This window comes from Scedosporium apiospermum, assembly GCF_000732125.1.
Source record: "Scedosporium apiospermum strain IHEM 14462 chromosome Unknown SEQ_SAPIO_0087, whole genome shotgun sequence".
In the NCBI taxonomy this organism is placed as follows: domain Eukaryota; kingdom Fungi; phylum Ascomycota; class Sordariomycetes; order Microascales; family Microascaceae; genus Scedosporium; species Scedosporium apiospermum.
Window position 1 is genome coordinate 26581 of NW_015971788.1, and position 14449 is coordinate 41029.

At 53.6% G+C, this 14449-nt stretch overlaps 3 protein-coding genes and 2 pseudogenes across 3 annotated transcripts; 3 read left to right on the forward strand and 2 right to left on the reverse strand.

Moving 5' to 3' along the window:
* Window positions 1–1410: 1410 nt before the first annotated feature.
* On the forward strand, window positions 1411–3888 carry SAPIO_CDS2735 (annotated as a pseudogene; the record flags this gene model as incomplete).
* Window positions 3889–5023: 1135 nt separating this feature from the next.
* On the forward strand, window positions 5024–7390 carry SAPIO_CDS2736 (Alcohol oxidase; the record flags this gene model as incomplete). The annotated part of the gene is made up of 6 exons (XM_016785681.1): window positions 5024–5216; window positions 5284–5585; window positions 5676–5808; window positions 5902–6366; window positions 6440–7218; window positions 7292–7390. 6 exons carry the CDS (start codon window positions 5024–5026, stop codon window positions 7388–7390), a joined length of 1971 nt encoding a protein of 656 aa, XP_016644463.1.
* Window positions 7391–7758: 368 nt separating this feature from the next.
* SAPIO_CDS2737 lies at window positions 7759–8232 on the reverse strand (annotated as a pseudogene; the record flags this gene model as incomplete).
* Window positions 8233–8786: 554 nt separating this feature from the next.
* Window positions 8787–9817, forward strand: SAPIO_CDS2738 (uncharacterized protein; the record flags this gene model as incomplete). Its single annotated transcript, XM_016785682.1, has 4 exons — window positions 8787–8837; window positions 9086–9192; window positions 9327–9479; window positions 9739–9817. 4 exons carry the CDS (start codon window positions 8787–8789, stop codon window positions 9815–9817), a joined length of 390 nt encoding a protein of 129 aa, XP_016644464.1.
* Window positions 9818–9971: 154 nt separating this feature from the next.
* Window positions 9972–13900, reverse strand: SAPIO_CDS2739 (Condensin complex subunit 1; the record flags this gene model as incomplete). The annotated part of the gene is made up of 4 exons (XM_016785683.1): window positions 9972–10142; window positions 10221–12647; window positions 12712–12977; window positions 13057–13900. The coding sequence occupies 4 exons, from the start codon at window positions 13898–13900 to the stop codon at window positions 9972–9974; spliced, it is 3708 nt and encodes a 1235-aa protein (XP_016644465.1).
* Between the last annotated feature and the right edge of the window lie 549 nt (window positions 13901–14449).

The window sequence follows — 14449 nt, forward strand, 5'->3', positions numbered from 1 at the left end:
TCCTCTGGGTTGTGCTCAACGGAATGCGCTCTATTCTAGGCAGATGGTTCAATTAAACTGTATGTGGGACGGCAGACTTGAAGACCTGGGATGGTCTCTACTCTTGGAGGCACAGCATTGCTACAAACAGCAATCTACTTTTGTACGGTGAAGCATTTATGATTCGAGGAAGGTGCATGTGGGTTGGATGAGGTCAGAGATGTGGGGGCATTTGGGGACGCAACTGAACAACGAGGAGGTACGAAGTACAACATTTTTTCGACTGGTCCTTGCAAGTGTAAGTCTGACGAGGGGTACAAGGGACTTGGGAGCTATTCACGCACGGACCAGTTTCGCAGATCCAGCCACACCATGTCACGACCCTGTGGCTCGGGGGAAAGGTACAATAGCTGAGGAAATTACTGGTTAATAGTAGCGGTACTTGGGTCTCCAGTCAATTAGGCTTCAAACCTATATTGATTTTGATGTGTGGAAAGTACTGGTACACTATAGCCTGTCCTTGCTTCGCACCAGCTACAAGTATATAAGTGGGGTTTCTCCTGGGTTTTGCAAGCACAATTGCAGGGAGCTTCCAAGCTGTACGAGTACAAAGGTACCATGGTCCGCTGCTCACTCTTCCCTCTTTTCTCCTTGTTCCGCTGTGGTCCAGAACCACTTCTTCACAGCCAAAGCTCCAGCCAACTCTAGTTTTGAGTCTCCCGTCTGCCAAGAACATTGACGAGTCTTGGTCTTTTTATCTTTACCTCAGGAATTTGATGATCAACGCGAAGCATCTTCGCCTCGCACGCCTCGCACGCCTCGTCACCATCATACATACCCATTACCTTTCGATTACATCTTTTTCCCTCTGATTTTCCACCCCCTTTGCCCTTGCATTATCGAGCCTTGCTGGCAGCATTGTTAATCCGGCCCGAGTCGAAATCCAACTACAAGCTTCATCACCTTATCGTCGCGCCTTGGGAAGCTACCACTGACTTGGCCCCGTTCCGCGTCGCGCCTTAGTCATTCCACAACTTCCAGGGCACTCCAACCCGCGCCTCTCCCCAATTTTACATCCTCACATACTTCACCCCACACCCTTCTGAATCGGATACCACGGATTGACAGCGGCAGCACACATTTCTAAGGGACCTCTTGAGATCGTTCCCAATCCATTCCCCCCCCCTTTCGCATTGCCCGTCCCTGTCGGGCGAGGTGCATGCCAGCCATCAGACGACCCTTGTTGTCAGCATACCGCCGTTCTCGCTCCCCACCATTGACACCGAACAAAGAGCGCCACCAGCTTACCTTTTTTTCCGACTACCGCGTTCAGCAAGAGACACCTGTTCCAACGCGCTTCTTTGATACGATACACCCAACCATAAATGTCCCGGTGATGGGATTGCCGCACCCGACACACATGTCCCCAACATGACCAAGATATTGTCCCTAGGGTCGCGCTTGCGCTACCCCATCACGATAACCAAGCTGTTAAAATCGCCCGGCGACGAGGTCAAGAAGCGTGAGCCCGTCTTCGAATACAAGTTCAAATGGATGAAAGAGGTTGGTGACTCGTTCCGCGGCGAAACGAGAGAGGAAGAGCAAGTCACCCTCGTGTCGTGGGAGTCTCCTGCCGATGGCAAGCTGACGGAGTGGCGCATCCATGAGGGTGCCACCATTGAGAAGGATGCGCCGTGCATGGTGATCGAAGAATCCTGCACCCATGAGATCCAATTCCAGGGTCTCTGCGCGATATGCGGCAAAGACATGACGGAAATGGATTGGTCGTCCGACAAACCCGAGACGTCGCGCGCTACCATCAATATGACGCACGATAGCACCGGCCTCACAGTTAGCTCGAACCTTGCCGCGAGAGTAGAACACGCGACTCAGAGGCGCCTGCTCGAGCAGCGCAAGCTAAGTCTCGTCGTGGATCTCGATCAGACCATCATCCACGCGTGTATAGAACCCACCATTGGCGAGTGGCAGAGCGATCCGAACAACCCCAATTACGAAGCCGTCAAGGATATCAAGAGTTTCCAGCTTAACGACGATGGACCTCGAGGCTTGGCTACTGGCTGTTGGTATTACATCAAGATGCGGCCCGGTCTCGCCGAGTTCCTCGAGACCATGGTAGACATGTACGAGATGCACGTCTACACCATGGGTACCCGCGCCTATGCCATCAATATTGCGAAACTTATCGATCCCGAGAAGAAGTACTTCGGCGACCGCGTAATATCGCGAGATGAAAACGGAAATATAATTTCCAAAAACCTCCATCGGCTGTTTCCCGTCAGCACTGACATGGTCGTTATTATCGACGACAGGTCTGATGTCTGGCCCAGGAACCGGCCGAATCTAGTCAAGGTTACCCCCTACGACTTTTTCAAAGGAATCGGCGACATTAACTCTAGCTTCCTGCCCAAAAGACAGGATATCCTCCCCGCCCCGCCAAAGGCGACGAATGGCAGCACTCCTCTTAGCCCTCTTAGCGCTGCCGTGGCTGCGTCGACAGGCGATGCGGCGGCAATCAAAACGGCATCCGCACTCGACGATCTAGTAAGCATGAGTAGTGGCCAGGATAAGGCGCTACAGCTGGAGCAGGCGGCATTGCAGGAGAAGTCTCTCGCGAAGCAGATCACGGAGCGGCCGCTGCTTCACATGCAGGAAGAGTTGGACAAGGAAGACGATCTCGCACAGAAGGCGGAGGAGTCGGCCAATGCCACATCATCGTCATCATCATCGTCGTCGGTGGTGAGGCACCACGTCCTTCGCGATGACGACGAAGAGCTTTCACACATTAAGCGACACCTGACCAACATACATAAAGAGTTTTACAAACACTACGACGAGCGGAATCCTGAAGGCAAGGACGATTTGTCTCTCATCCCCGACGCGGGATACATTCTGGATGAGCTCAAAGGCGAGGTACTGAAGGGATGCGTCGTTGTTCTGTCGGGCCTCGTGCCCCTCGGCGTCGACGTGCTGCAGTCTGAACTCGGACTCCAGATTATGAGTTTCGGTGCGGATTTGGACACGCGGATCTCTAAGCGGGTGACGCATCTCGTCGTATCGACACAGCGGCCGCGAACAGAGAAGTTGCGACAGGCTGCCAAGATACCGAGCATCAAAATCGTCAACCAGTACTGGCTCATCGACTGTCTTAGCCAATGGAAGGCGCTCGACGAAACACCGTACCTGGTCGAGGTGCACCCATCGGACAGGAAACGACCGTCTGTAAAGCCACTCTCGGCGGAGGTTTCTGATGCCGACGAGGATGAGAATGCTGAAGCGACCCCGACGCTGACGATTATTGATGAGTCGGGCCAAAAGCAAGCGCTCGAACTCGACGAGGATGTCGGTAATGGTCATGGTGATGACCACGACGAAGGGGAGGAAGAGGAGGAGGGGGGCAACGCAGGCGAGGCAGGCGAGAAGCTCGTCATCGACGTCGACCATGTCATGCCTCATCAGATCGAAGCAGGCGCTAACAGCCCGATCGACGACCTGAAGACATTCGACTGGGAGGGTGCCGACGATGAGCTTGCCGAATTCCTTGGCAGCGATGCCTCCGATCTAGACGAAGAAGAGGAGGAGGAAGAGGAAGGGGATGAGGACGTTGAAATTGATGGCGAGGAATCTGGGCCTTCCTCCAAACCAACACCTTCATCTCAGTCTGGCGCTAAGAGGAGGGCCGAGGAAGAGGCCGAAAATAGTGCAGCGAAACGCCAGCGGCTGACGAACGGAGATGTTTCCGATCCTCCTGCTTCCGGGTCCGCTGAGGACGAAGCGCAGCAGGGAGAGAAGAGGGCGCCCAGCGACGTGGAGGAGGAGAGGAGGGGGTCGTTCGAGGAGGACCTTGAGGCCGACTTATTAGCGGAGTTGGAGGCTCAGGAGAATGGCTAGAAGGCATTCTTGTGAGGGGAAAGTTGTTAGGATTTGGCCGTGTTTAGATAGAACAGAGGGAGGTGTGCATGGGGGCGAGATATACCCTGTTGGAACAGCTCTTTGTAAATTAGATGATTTTTTGGCGTTTTCTTAACTTTATGAGGAAATGGTTCATGAAAGGTACATCCTTTTTTTTTTTTTTTTTTTTTTTTTTTTTTTTTGTGCCTATTGTAATTGTGATTCTTGCTGTTTAGTGAACCATGGAGGATATATCGAGGAGCACAAGCGAGATCGAATTGCTCGTTTTGGCTGAGGGCGACGTACCGTTGATTGCGCGTCTGTTCTACGGAGAGTTCCCAAATGACACGGCAGAAGCGCAGTCTTGAATCTTGCTACACATTAACCACATAATGAACAGGAATGCTTTCATGATCTATGAGATCCACGGGGAACGGTCATCTTGAAAGTCATCCGACAGACAAGATCAAGATACAGGGACCCCAAGATGAGCGTCGGCCGACCTTGCTTCTGCCGCAAGGTACCTGCCAGTTAATAAAAGCCGGGAAATTCAGGGCAAGCTGTCAAACTGCCGGCTCGATGCAATAAACCTTGGCCTTGCCCACCCGGGACAGCCGATGATGGGAATGAGTGCGGGGGAAAACAATTAACAAATCGAGGAGGGAAGAGGTTATAACTGGCCCAATAACTATAACATGGGATTTGGGTAATTGGAAATGTCCAAGTATCTCCCTTTTAGGCGGAGATGTCAGAGAGGACCGCCCCTGGAGAGGATATATGAGGAGCAGCTGTGAATAGATGACTTGCAGGACATACTTCGTACTTCGGGGTTGAGGCCGCAATGACAGGCCGGACCCGAAGCGGAGAGGATGGGGAAGCAATCGTACTATGGGTCGGGAAAATTGGATGACAGCAATTTATACGAGTGCGTATTTTGGAGATGCGGGTTTGAGGGGAAAAGGAGAACTTGGCGAGCCTTGGTATATATGAAGATGCGGAGAACGGTGGATTTTGCTCTGGAAGATTGTGATGGATGATCTCTCTTTCAAAGCGATTCCGTGAAGGCATTGCTCAATTGGAAGCAAGGACAACCTCGAAAGAATCCAGGTTGAGAAAACATCTTGAGCATTTGATGATGGCTCCGACTCGGGCACTCGTCCTTCTCGGTACGCTTGCATTGGCGAGCGCCTTGCCGCATAGGAACGGCATTGGGAGGGTTGTCAAGAGACAGGTTGAGGAGCTTCGCGACAGTTATGATTTCGTCGTTGTTGGCGGTGGAACGGCGGGTCTTACCATTGCCGACCGTCTCAGCGAGGCTTTTCCCGAGCGTAGGTTTGCATCTCATTTCTCCTGCGGATGTTCTACCCAAGAACTATATTAACATGACGAGTCTAGGAAATACTCTCGTCATAGAGTATGGTGTCGTCGAAGACGCCGAGGCGGTTTTCGAGCCTCCCGGCGGCGGCCCCGGTAACAAGCGTCTCAACATCCAGTCGCTTCCCATTCCGGCCCTGAACAACCGACGTGCTTCGCTTACCGTGGGAATGACTGTCGGTGGGAGCTCGACCATCAACGGACAGTTCTTCGATCGTGGACATAAGCTCGATTATGACGACTGGGCCAAGATTGGTAGCCCTGAGTTTGATGAGAGTGAGGAGAGTTGGGACTGGGATAATATTTTGCCATTTTTCAAGAAGGTGAGGATATACATAATACCCACTCCTAGCCTTTGGGTGGTTATGGAAGAGGGGAGGGGGAAGAAGAAGCTAACTTTATATTTGCTGCAGAGCGTCACTTTCTTCGAGCCTTCGGAGGAGAATGCCGAACTGTACGGATACACCTGGGATGTTGATGCCGCATATGGCGAGAACGTCTCTCACATCCAGGCCGTCTATGCCCAGTACCAGTTCCCCGTCCAGAGTAAGCTTTACAAACAGCGGCCCAGCCCAATTTCTCCCCCCAGAAACAGAGCTCTTAAGAACGTTTTATGGCTAATTCACGAGTTACTGTCAGAAATCGCCTGGGACGCCTTCATCGAGATGGGTCTCCCCTCACCCAAGGAATGCGCCGGCGGCGACAAACACGGCGTCTGCTGGGTCCCCGCCTCGCAGTACTATCTCGACGGCCAGCGATCTCACGCCGGCCGCGGCCACTACCTCGAAGTCATCGAGGACCGGTCCAACTACGACCTTCTCGCTGGACACAAGGTCACGCGTCTCATCGTAGGCGAGGCCGATGCTCCGCCGGCCATCGAATTCAAGCCCGTAGATTCGGATAGTGAGGATGATGTCAAGACCGTCACGCCTAAGTTGGAAGTTGTCGTTTCGGCTGGGGCTATTCACTCACCGCAGATTCTGCAGAGGAGTGGCATTGGGGAGGCCGAGTTTTTGGAGGCTGCTGGTATTGAGGTTGTGGTTGACTTGCCTGGTGTGGGACATAATTTCCAGGATCACTGCGGCCCTGGATCTTCCTTTGCGCGTAAGTCTTCCTCAGGGGATGAGAATACAAGTGCTCGTAGTTCGCTCAAAACTAACTATTGTGTGAATTATAGTCGCCGAGTCCATTCAACCCAGCCAAGGCTCCATCAACTCCAACGAAACCTTCGCCAAAGAAGCCCTCGACCTCTACGCCGAACGCCCCGCCAAAGGCCCATACACCCTCGCCATGGGCAATAGCGCCATCTACCTCTCCCTACCTGTTATCACCGAAGACTCAGCCGACATCGTAGCCGCCATCCGCGCACAGATCGAAGACGGTTCGGCGCTCGACTACCTCTCCGAAGGAACACCCGAGAGCGTCAAGGATGGCTACCTCGCGCAGCTTGCCGTGCTGGCTGACGCGCTTGAGAACCCCGAGCACCCCGTCCTCGAGGCCCCCTGGATGAGCTCGACGCCTGGCGGAGGCTTCCTTCTTAAGCCGCTTAGCCGTGGGACCGTGCAGCTCAACCCTGAGGATCACGACGCCGAACCCATCGTTGATTATAGGACTGGTGCCAATCCCATCGATATGGAGGTCATGTCGCGTTTCTTGCCATTTTTCAGACGGTACTATGAGACGGAGACGATGCAGGCTTTGGGTGCCAGGGAGGTCTCTCCTGGCGCGAATGTGACGGCGGTGGAGGACATTACGGAGTATATTCGGAATACTATCACGCCTTCGTTTATGCATCCCTGCTGCACGGCGTCGATGATGCCCAAGGAGAAGGGAGGCGTGGTTGGTCCGGATTTGAAGGTGCATGGATTAGAGAGGGTGAGGGTTGCGGATATTAGTATTATTCCCATAATTCCCGGAACGCATACTAGTGCTACTGCTTATGCCATTGGTGAGAAGGTAAGTTGTATTGCTCTCTTATATTATTTTCTGATGATGTTGACGAAGGAAATGAATGCTAACGAGGTTTCAGGCTGCTGATATCATTATTCGATCCTGGCCTTCTGAGGAGGCCGAGGAGCCGGTGAAGGAGGCACCCAAGTGCAAGAAGAGGCGATCGCAGAAGCACTAGGCGAAGGAAGATGTTTCTGGAATGTGTGTTTTTGTCTGTAAGGCTCGAAGTGGGTGTTGGGTCATTGATCCATCCAACTGCTTAACTTCTAGCCCGTTCGAGTAAGCATTCGCTGCAAATGTTTCCTTTTCACATAGCTCAAAATGTCCGACTTGATGATTCGCAAAACGGCCTTGTATGTGAAAAAGCTGCTATAAAAAATGGTATCATTGATATTGTGATCCCCCCCCCTTGTCAGTCTCAGTCGCTGTCTCCTATACCCATCGGCTAGGAGATAGGGGATCAAACGTAGCAAGACTTAACAACCTAAAAGAAACAACCCGCCAAAGAGGTATATACAGAAAACCAAAGCCAAAACCAAGTCACCCCTAGAACCACCTCGACTTAATCACCTCCGTCAACCCCAACTTCTTCCACGCCAAAATAATCATAACCGCCCCCGAAGCCAAATACCCCAGCGCCTTCCTCTGTCCCTCCTCCCCACCCCTCCTCCACATCTCTACGGCGTCGACGAGATCCACGGCGCCCACCATACTCATGAGCACACCGACGGCCATGTCGTCTCCGTGGCCCTCGTGCGAAAGAAACAGGAATCCCAGGGCGATGTCGCGCGAGCCCTTTTGGCGTAGCAGTAGGTTGATGAGCGAGTCGAGGTCTGAGGCGGCGTGGTCCTCGGTGGCGGCGAGGGCCGTGGAGGATTTCTTGATGGCGGCCTCGTCCGTAGAGAAGAGGGGGAGAGGTTGCCCGATTATGGGGAGGGGGGCTCGGCGGATGAAGGGGTAGATGCCTAGGCCGATGAAGGCCGTGCCTAGGATGTAGCTCGTTTTGAAGAACTCGGGCATGTTTGTTTGTAGTTGGGGAGGAGTTTATGAGTTTCTGGTAGTTTGGATAAGGTTGCTATGGTATTCCTCTATGTGAATATGCGAGGGTATATGATCAAATATGATTAAAGTGGGAGGTTAAGGATGAGCTCACTTGATTCTCTCTCTTGGTCTCTCTCCGCCCTTACACTGAGAAGGCGCCTCCAAGTCCAGTGATCAGGCCACGCGGGATCCCTCAAGCTCCAGATGGCCTGAGTTTCGCATCTCCGGTCTCCGACATCGTCAAGTACAGTCTCGCCAGGTGGAATGACCTGCCACCACCCGCCAACCAATAGCCTCCCCACAAAAACAGATGACGCCGGAGTACCGAATGACTAAGCATCAACCACCCTTCCCATCGCGAAGAGAGGCTCTCTCTTTTTGCAGACATTCAATTGGAACCACGCAAATCGAGCCGACTTCTCTTCTACGATCGACGCCCGGCGCTCCCCGACTCGAAGGCCGCCCTTACGAGGAGATAATCAATTCGAAGTTCCTACCGGTTGCGATTCCGAGTTTCTTTCCGTCTGCCCGCCATGCCTCAGGATATGCCGCCTGCTGGCGGCTATGCCCCAGTTCAGTATAAGGTGAGCAGTTTGGGGGATTTTTTTCTTCATTATGATGGCCATTGTTAGCGGAACTGCGGGATTTGGGCGAAAGAATACCGAGATGGGTGGATTAAAAGTTTGAGAGATCCTCCGACTCGATGGGAAGGGTGGATTGGGCGGCCAATTGCGTTGAGACTGTCGGAGTCCGAGGGACGGTCTAAAGCAAGATGGATTTTAAGCCTCGTGAGAGAGGAGCAGAACGGCTGACGTATTTCTTTCCACCGCAGCGAAACCTTCCCTTCCGCGGTTTCCGACCCCGAACGTACCTCCTCGGCATCGGCGTCGTCATGGCCTACGGCTGGTACAAGCTCGTCAGTGGTATCCGCGAAACGAAGTGAGAGAATTACCCCCTCCCCCTCCCAGCTCCGCCCGATGCACGAGGAGAGAACGGGGCGAAAGGAAACGAAATATCCTTTTTTTTTGGAAGGGAGACGACGTATAATTGCTAATTGAGGTTGAAACCTGCAGCGAGTACGCCCGTGAGAAGATGTGGGCTCGTATCCACCTCCTGCCCGTTCTCCAGGCTGAGGAGGACAGGGACCAGGTGAGGCGGTATCTTGCCGATCAGGCGCGTGAGAAGGAGCTTTTGGGCGAGAATACCAAGGTGTACCACAGCGACAGGTATGGCTTTCTTGTCCTTTTCTTTGCTTTCTTTTCTTTTGCCCCTCTTTCATTTTGCTGCGTACAAAAGTTTGGAACTGATGGCTGTCCGATAGGTTTGTGAGGCCGACGTTTGCGGCCACCCCTCGAGAAATCTCGAAATAAAATGTTTTAGGACGGGAAGAGGAGAACGGGGGGGTGTGACTGTGTGTTGAATGTTAAATGCTGGGTATTGTACAAAACACTCCGAGCTAGGATTTACGGAATTGAAACTTGTTAGACTTATCGCCAGCCTACTCTATGTGCCTCACGTGCATAAGTACGATATCCCTGATCAGGAGGAACGTGTGATGCCTTGAAGGAGCAGGAACAAGATGAAACATTGAACAACAGAATTTCCATACAAATATACCGCCAGCTAAACAAAATCCATACACATCCCATAACCCCCCCAATCCAGTCCATATTCCTCATTACACGCATTACGACTCAACTAAGATGGAAAAGGAAAAACTACGCCGCGACTTGGACAACCTTGAAACCCTCGGACACGAGCTTGGTAATCTCCTCGTTCTTGTGCTGAAGAAGACCGAGCGCAAAGGCGACGTCGTTCCACTGCCTTTCCGTCTCGCACCTGTTGAGCCTCGCCGCGAGCTTCTCGGCGAGCTGCTTGGCATGCTTGTCCTGTTCGAGACGGTTAGCACCAGACAACATTGGGTAACGAAGAGAGAGAGTGAGAGATGAAGGGGAAAGAAAACGTACCTTTTCAACAAAACCAAGCAAAAACCTAACAATCCTCCTAAAGCTCTCCTCCTCCAACGCCTTCTCAGCGCTAAGCAAGCTAAACATGTCCACAAAGTGGTTATAAACAGCATTGTCCTTCGTGCTCAGCTCCGTGAAGAACATCCTCGCGAGATCCGCGATGCGCCTATCCTCGTCCTCCAGACACTTCGCCATCTCGCCCAGCTGTCCCTTGACCTTGACCTGACCCGCGAGGATGAGGAATGTCAGTGTCATGAGACACGTGCGCTTGACGGAGATCTCCGAGTCCGCGAGGCGGCGGTACAGGAAGTCCGTGTTCTCGTCGATGAGGTGGTTGAAGCACACGGCCATGTCGCCGAGGGCGATGACGGCGTTGGAACGCACGGTGGCGTCCGTCGAGCGCTCCATGATGGTGATGAGGAGCGGGAGGTTCGTCTCGCAGTACTCCGAGCTGACGCACATGAGCTTCGCGAGGCAGAGCGTCGCGGCCGCCTGGAGTCCCTTGTCAGAGTACGTCGTGTTATTGGCGCAGATTTCAGACACGAGCGGGCCAAAGACGGCGAGGAGCGAGTTGGGTCCGTAAAGGAGTTCTCGCTCGCGGATGTGCGTCATGGCTTCGGTGAAGTCGTCTTCTGTCGTGCCGCCGATGAGGTCGAGCTCGTCGCCTTCGTCATCCTTGTCCTTGCCGGCACCCTTGTCACCCGCCTTGGATCCCGCTTCGCGCTCTTTTTCTTGCTTGCGCCGCTTAAAGTCTTGCTCGCAGAGCTCGAGGTGGACAATCTGCTTGATGGCAACATGGCCGACGATGAAGAAAAGTTGGGATAGGCCGACTGCAGCATCGCGGGTCCTAGGCTGGGGGGCGAGCACGACTGTCTGGGTGCCGTCTGCGTCGACAGTGGTAGTAACAGCTTGCGTGACGGCCTGCGTCTCGTCGCGGGAAGTTGGGCGGGATCCAGCCGCAGCAGCGCCGCCACTGCCGAATACCTGCCTCGTCTTTCGGCGGATGATTGCGGAGCACAGGCTGTCAGGGTGCTTGGCAATAGCGTAGATGGCGTTGATGGCCTGCTCGGCAACACCATACCACTCCTTGCTCTCGGTGGGCACCTCGGTAATGGCGGCAAGTCGCAGAAGGACCGCGTGGTCGTTGGGCAGCCGCGAGAACTTGACGGCAGACTCCTTGCTCGCTCGGCCAGAAGGGTTGATGCGGCTCAAGGCAATGCAGGTATACTTGGCAAGCTGCAGGTCGGCCCTGCCATGGGCACCAAGACCAGTGCGAAGCATGGTCTCCATCTCGCCGACGACAATCTCAGGGCTCGCCGTGGCAAGCATACCGAGGACAATAATGGCGCCGCGGCGCTGCTTCTTCGACATCTCACGCTTCTGAACACCGTAGACCTGCCAGAGCTTAGCAACCACAATATCGGGAATCATGCCTCCCTTCATCATAGTACTCAGGAGCTGCTCAAGCGAGGTCAGCTCGGCGGGAGTGGCGCCGAAAGTAAGACTGATCATGTTGCGGGCGATATAGATGGCTGCATCATTGGGGCTGAAATTATCAGGGGCCTCGAAGAAGAGTCTCTTGTAGCAGTCGATGAGGTGGGTCTGGACACCCTTGCCCTCATCGCTGTTGCCCTTGGTCCAGATGAGCCTGAGCATGCGGCGAATGCCAACCTTGTTCTGCTCAATATTGTAGGCGTCTCCAATCTCAAAATAGTCGATCGCCTCGATGACCTCGCTCTTGTTCCTAGACCCAAGTAGCTGGCAGACAGTAGTGGTCGCTTCGTGCACGACATCGATAAACTTGAGCGCATCGGTGTAGTAGCGCTTCTGCAGTGTCAGCTTGCTGATGGCCTCGGAAGTCGCAGCTTCTTCTTGCGCCTTCTTAATGGCGGCAATTTTCTCCTCATCCGACATGGGTTTCTGTTTCTGTGGCGATTCGATCTGGGTGGCCTCGTCAATGAGACCCTGGTCCGTCGTCGTGTTGGCCTCGTCACCCATCGCGGGAGCATCGGCGGGGGGTTTGAGAGCATTAATCTCGGCGTCGACCTGGTCTAGACGTGCCTGCCACTCCTTGCGAGCGAGCTGAGCGCCGTGCATGTGGGTGAAGGGATGTGTCTTGATGAGGGTTCCGATGAGCTTGATGGCGTTCCTGCGCACGTGGCTGCTCTTGTCCTCGAGACTTCGGGTGGCTAGCTCAGCAGCCTTGAGCCTACGCTTGGGGAACTTTTGCTCCAGCTCGCAGAGCTTGACGTAGACCTGGATAGTCCTGCACCGGCAGTAGGGGTTGATGTCGAGAAAGCGTTCTTCCAAAACATCGAAGAATGCGTTGAGCTGAGTCTTGTGATTCTCACCGCGCTCATCTTGACGACTCAGGTGGGCAATCATGTTGCCGCAAACCTCGATCAGCGCGCATCGCAGAGTATACGACTGAACAAGAACGGGTGGTAAGTCAGTGGCTCTTGGGTTCGGGTGGAAGCAATCTTCAACGTACCTCGCTGTCAAGCTGCTTGGCGAGCATGGTGACCTGCTTTATGACAATCCTCGGTGATAGTTCGGAAAGCTTGACAATGAAGCTTGAAACAGACTTTGGGCCTCTCGTATCATTGGAGTTGAACTCCTTGTTACTGAGTTCTCGAAGAACCTCCTCTGCAAGTTGGCTGTAGTCGTAAGTTTCGGCGAGAATGTGGAGGAATTCGGCCATGGGCTCGGATAGATGCTCGAAATACGTCAAGTTCTGAACGATCGAAATTTGCGCAGCTACACACACAGAGTCAGCAATCGCCTGAGAGCCGGAGGCGGGAGAAATCAGAAGAAAACCAATGATAAGCTCGCATACCATATCCGTGGCCATGGTGCTTGATAGCCATGCAAAGCACCTTGAAGGCATGCATCCTGATGGGCGTGTCCTTGACCCTCTGTTCGCTCTCGAGAATCATGTAGACTGGCCGGGTTAGCAGCTGCTGGATAAATGTATCTCGCTCCGAAGTTGTCAAGAAGATCTTGGAGAGCTTCAGCTTCAGGACCTTGCACATAATTTCCATAGCGGCCTGCAACTGGGAGGCGGAATCCCAGCTCGACTCCTTGTCCTTTGCAGCACCCTTGCCCTTAGGCTTGCCCCTACCCCTCGCGACGGGAGCGGTGGTGGATGACTTTTCGGCGGCCTTAGTCTCGACAGCGGCGATGGTCCATTGTAAGAGGAAGCCGTAAATCTCTAGGAGCTGTTTGTGGTGTGCGCCGGACTCTTGCTCGTCGGGCGACTCGTGTTCTTGGTGGATGGCGTCGGCCTCGGCGGAGAGCCCAGACATGACAAGATCGAAGACCTTGCTGAGAGCATGGGTGGAGAGGAAGGATGGGTATCTGGAAGAACCGGAGAGCTTAGAATGCTGCCTCACAGCGAGCGACCCTAACGTTTGATAATTAGACGAAATAGAAAAGGTGGAAGCAAACTTTAAAAGGAACTGGAGAGAGTCCAGGTAGGCCGGGCGCGCAATGGCCTCGGGGCACTCTGCCACAGCATCGACGATGTGGTTTAACACGGGGTTGATGAGGGCATTCGTAAGGGATTCGGGATCGTTTTCGCAGTCGAGAAGAGCAGAGTCGGCTTCGGGCGTGGGCACCGAGAAGGGGTCACTCATGTAGTATTTGAGCGCCTCATTGATGTCGAAGCTGATGCCGTCCATTGTTTCGGTTGCGCCGTCGGGCGGCGGGCGAAGGAGGCGGGCGATATATCGACGGCTAGTGTTGGATGGCCGTGTCCAGGAGAGGACAGCGAGAGAAGAATTGAAAATTCCACCGGGCTATGAAGCAATCAACAACAATCGAAAGACCACCTCTGAATTGAAGATGCGTCGTTGGTGGCGTTTTGGAGATGGAGGATTGAGGTGGTGCAGCGAAGTCGATTTGATGGTTGGAGTTGACGTCGACCTTGGCAACGGTTTGTTTTTGTTTTCTTTGCGACACGCGCCTAACAAATAAAATTGAGCCGCATCGAGTTTCACCCCACCAAAATATCAATGGGGATTGTCAATTTGTCACTTTGTCACTGCTACTTTAGATACTGTCGGAATGTACTTCGTACCTCGCTAATCGCCCCCGCTCATCAGAGCCACGCTACCACTGAGAATCTCGCGTCACCCCTGCAAACCCGTTCTTCGCCCACTGAAGGAATCAATCAACACGGCGATTGACATGACGAACGAAACTCGACCTTGCTATGTGTCTACGAAGTA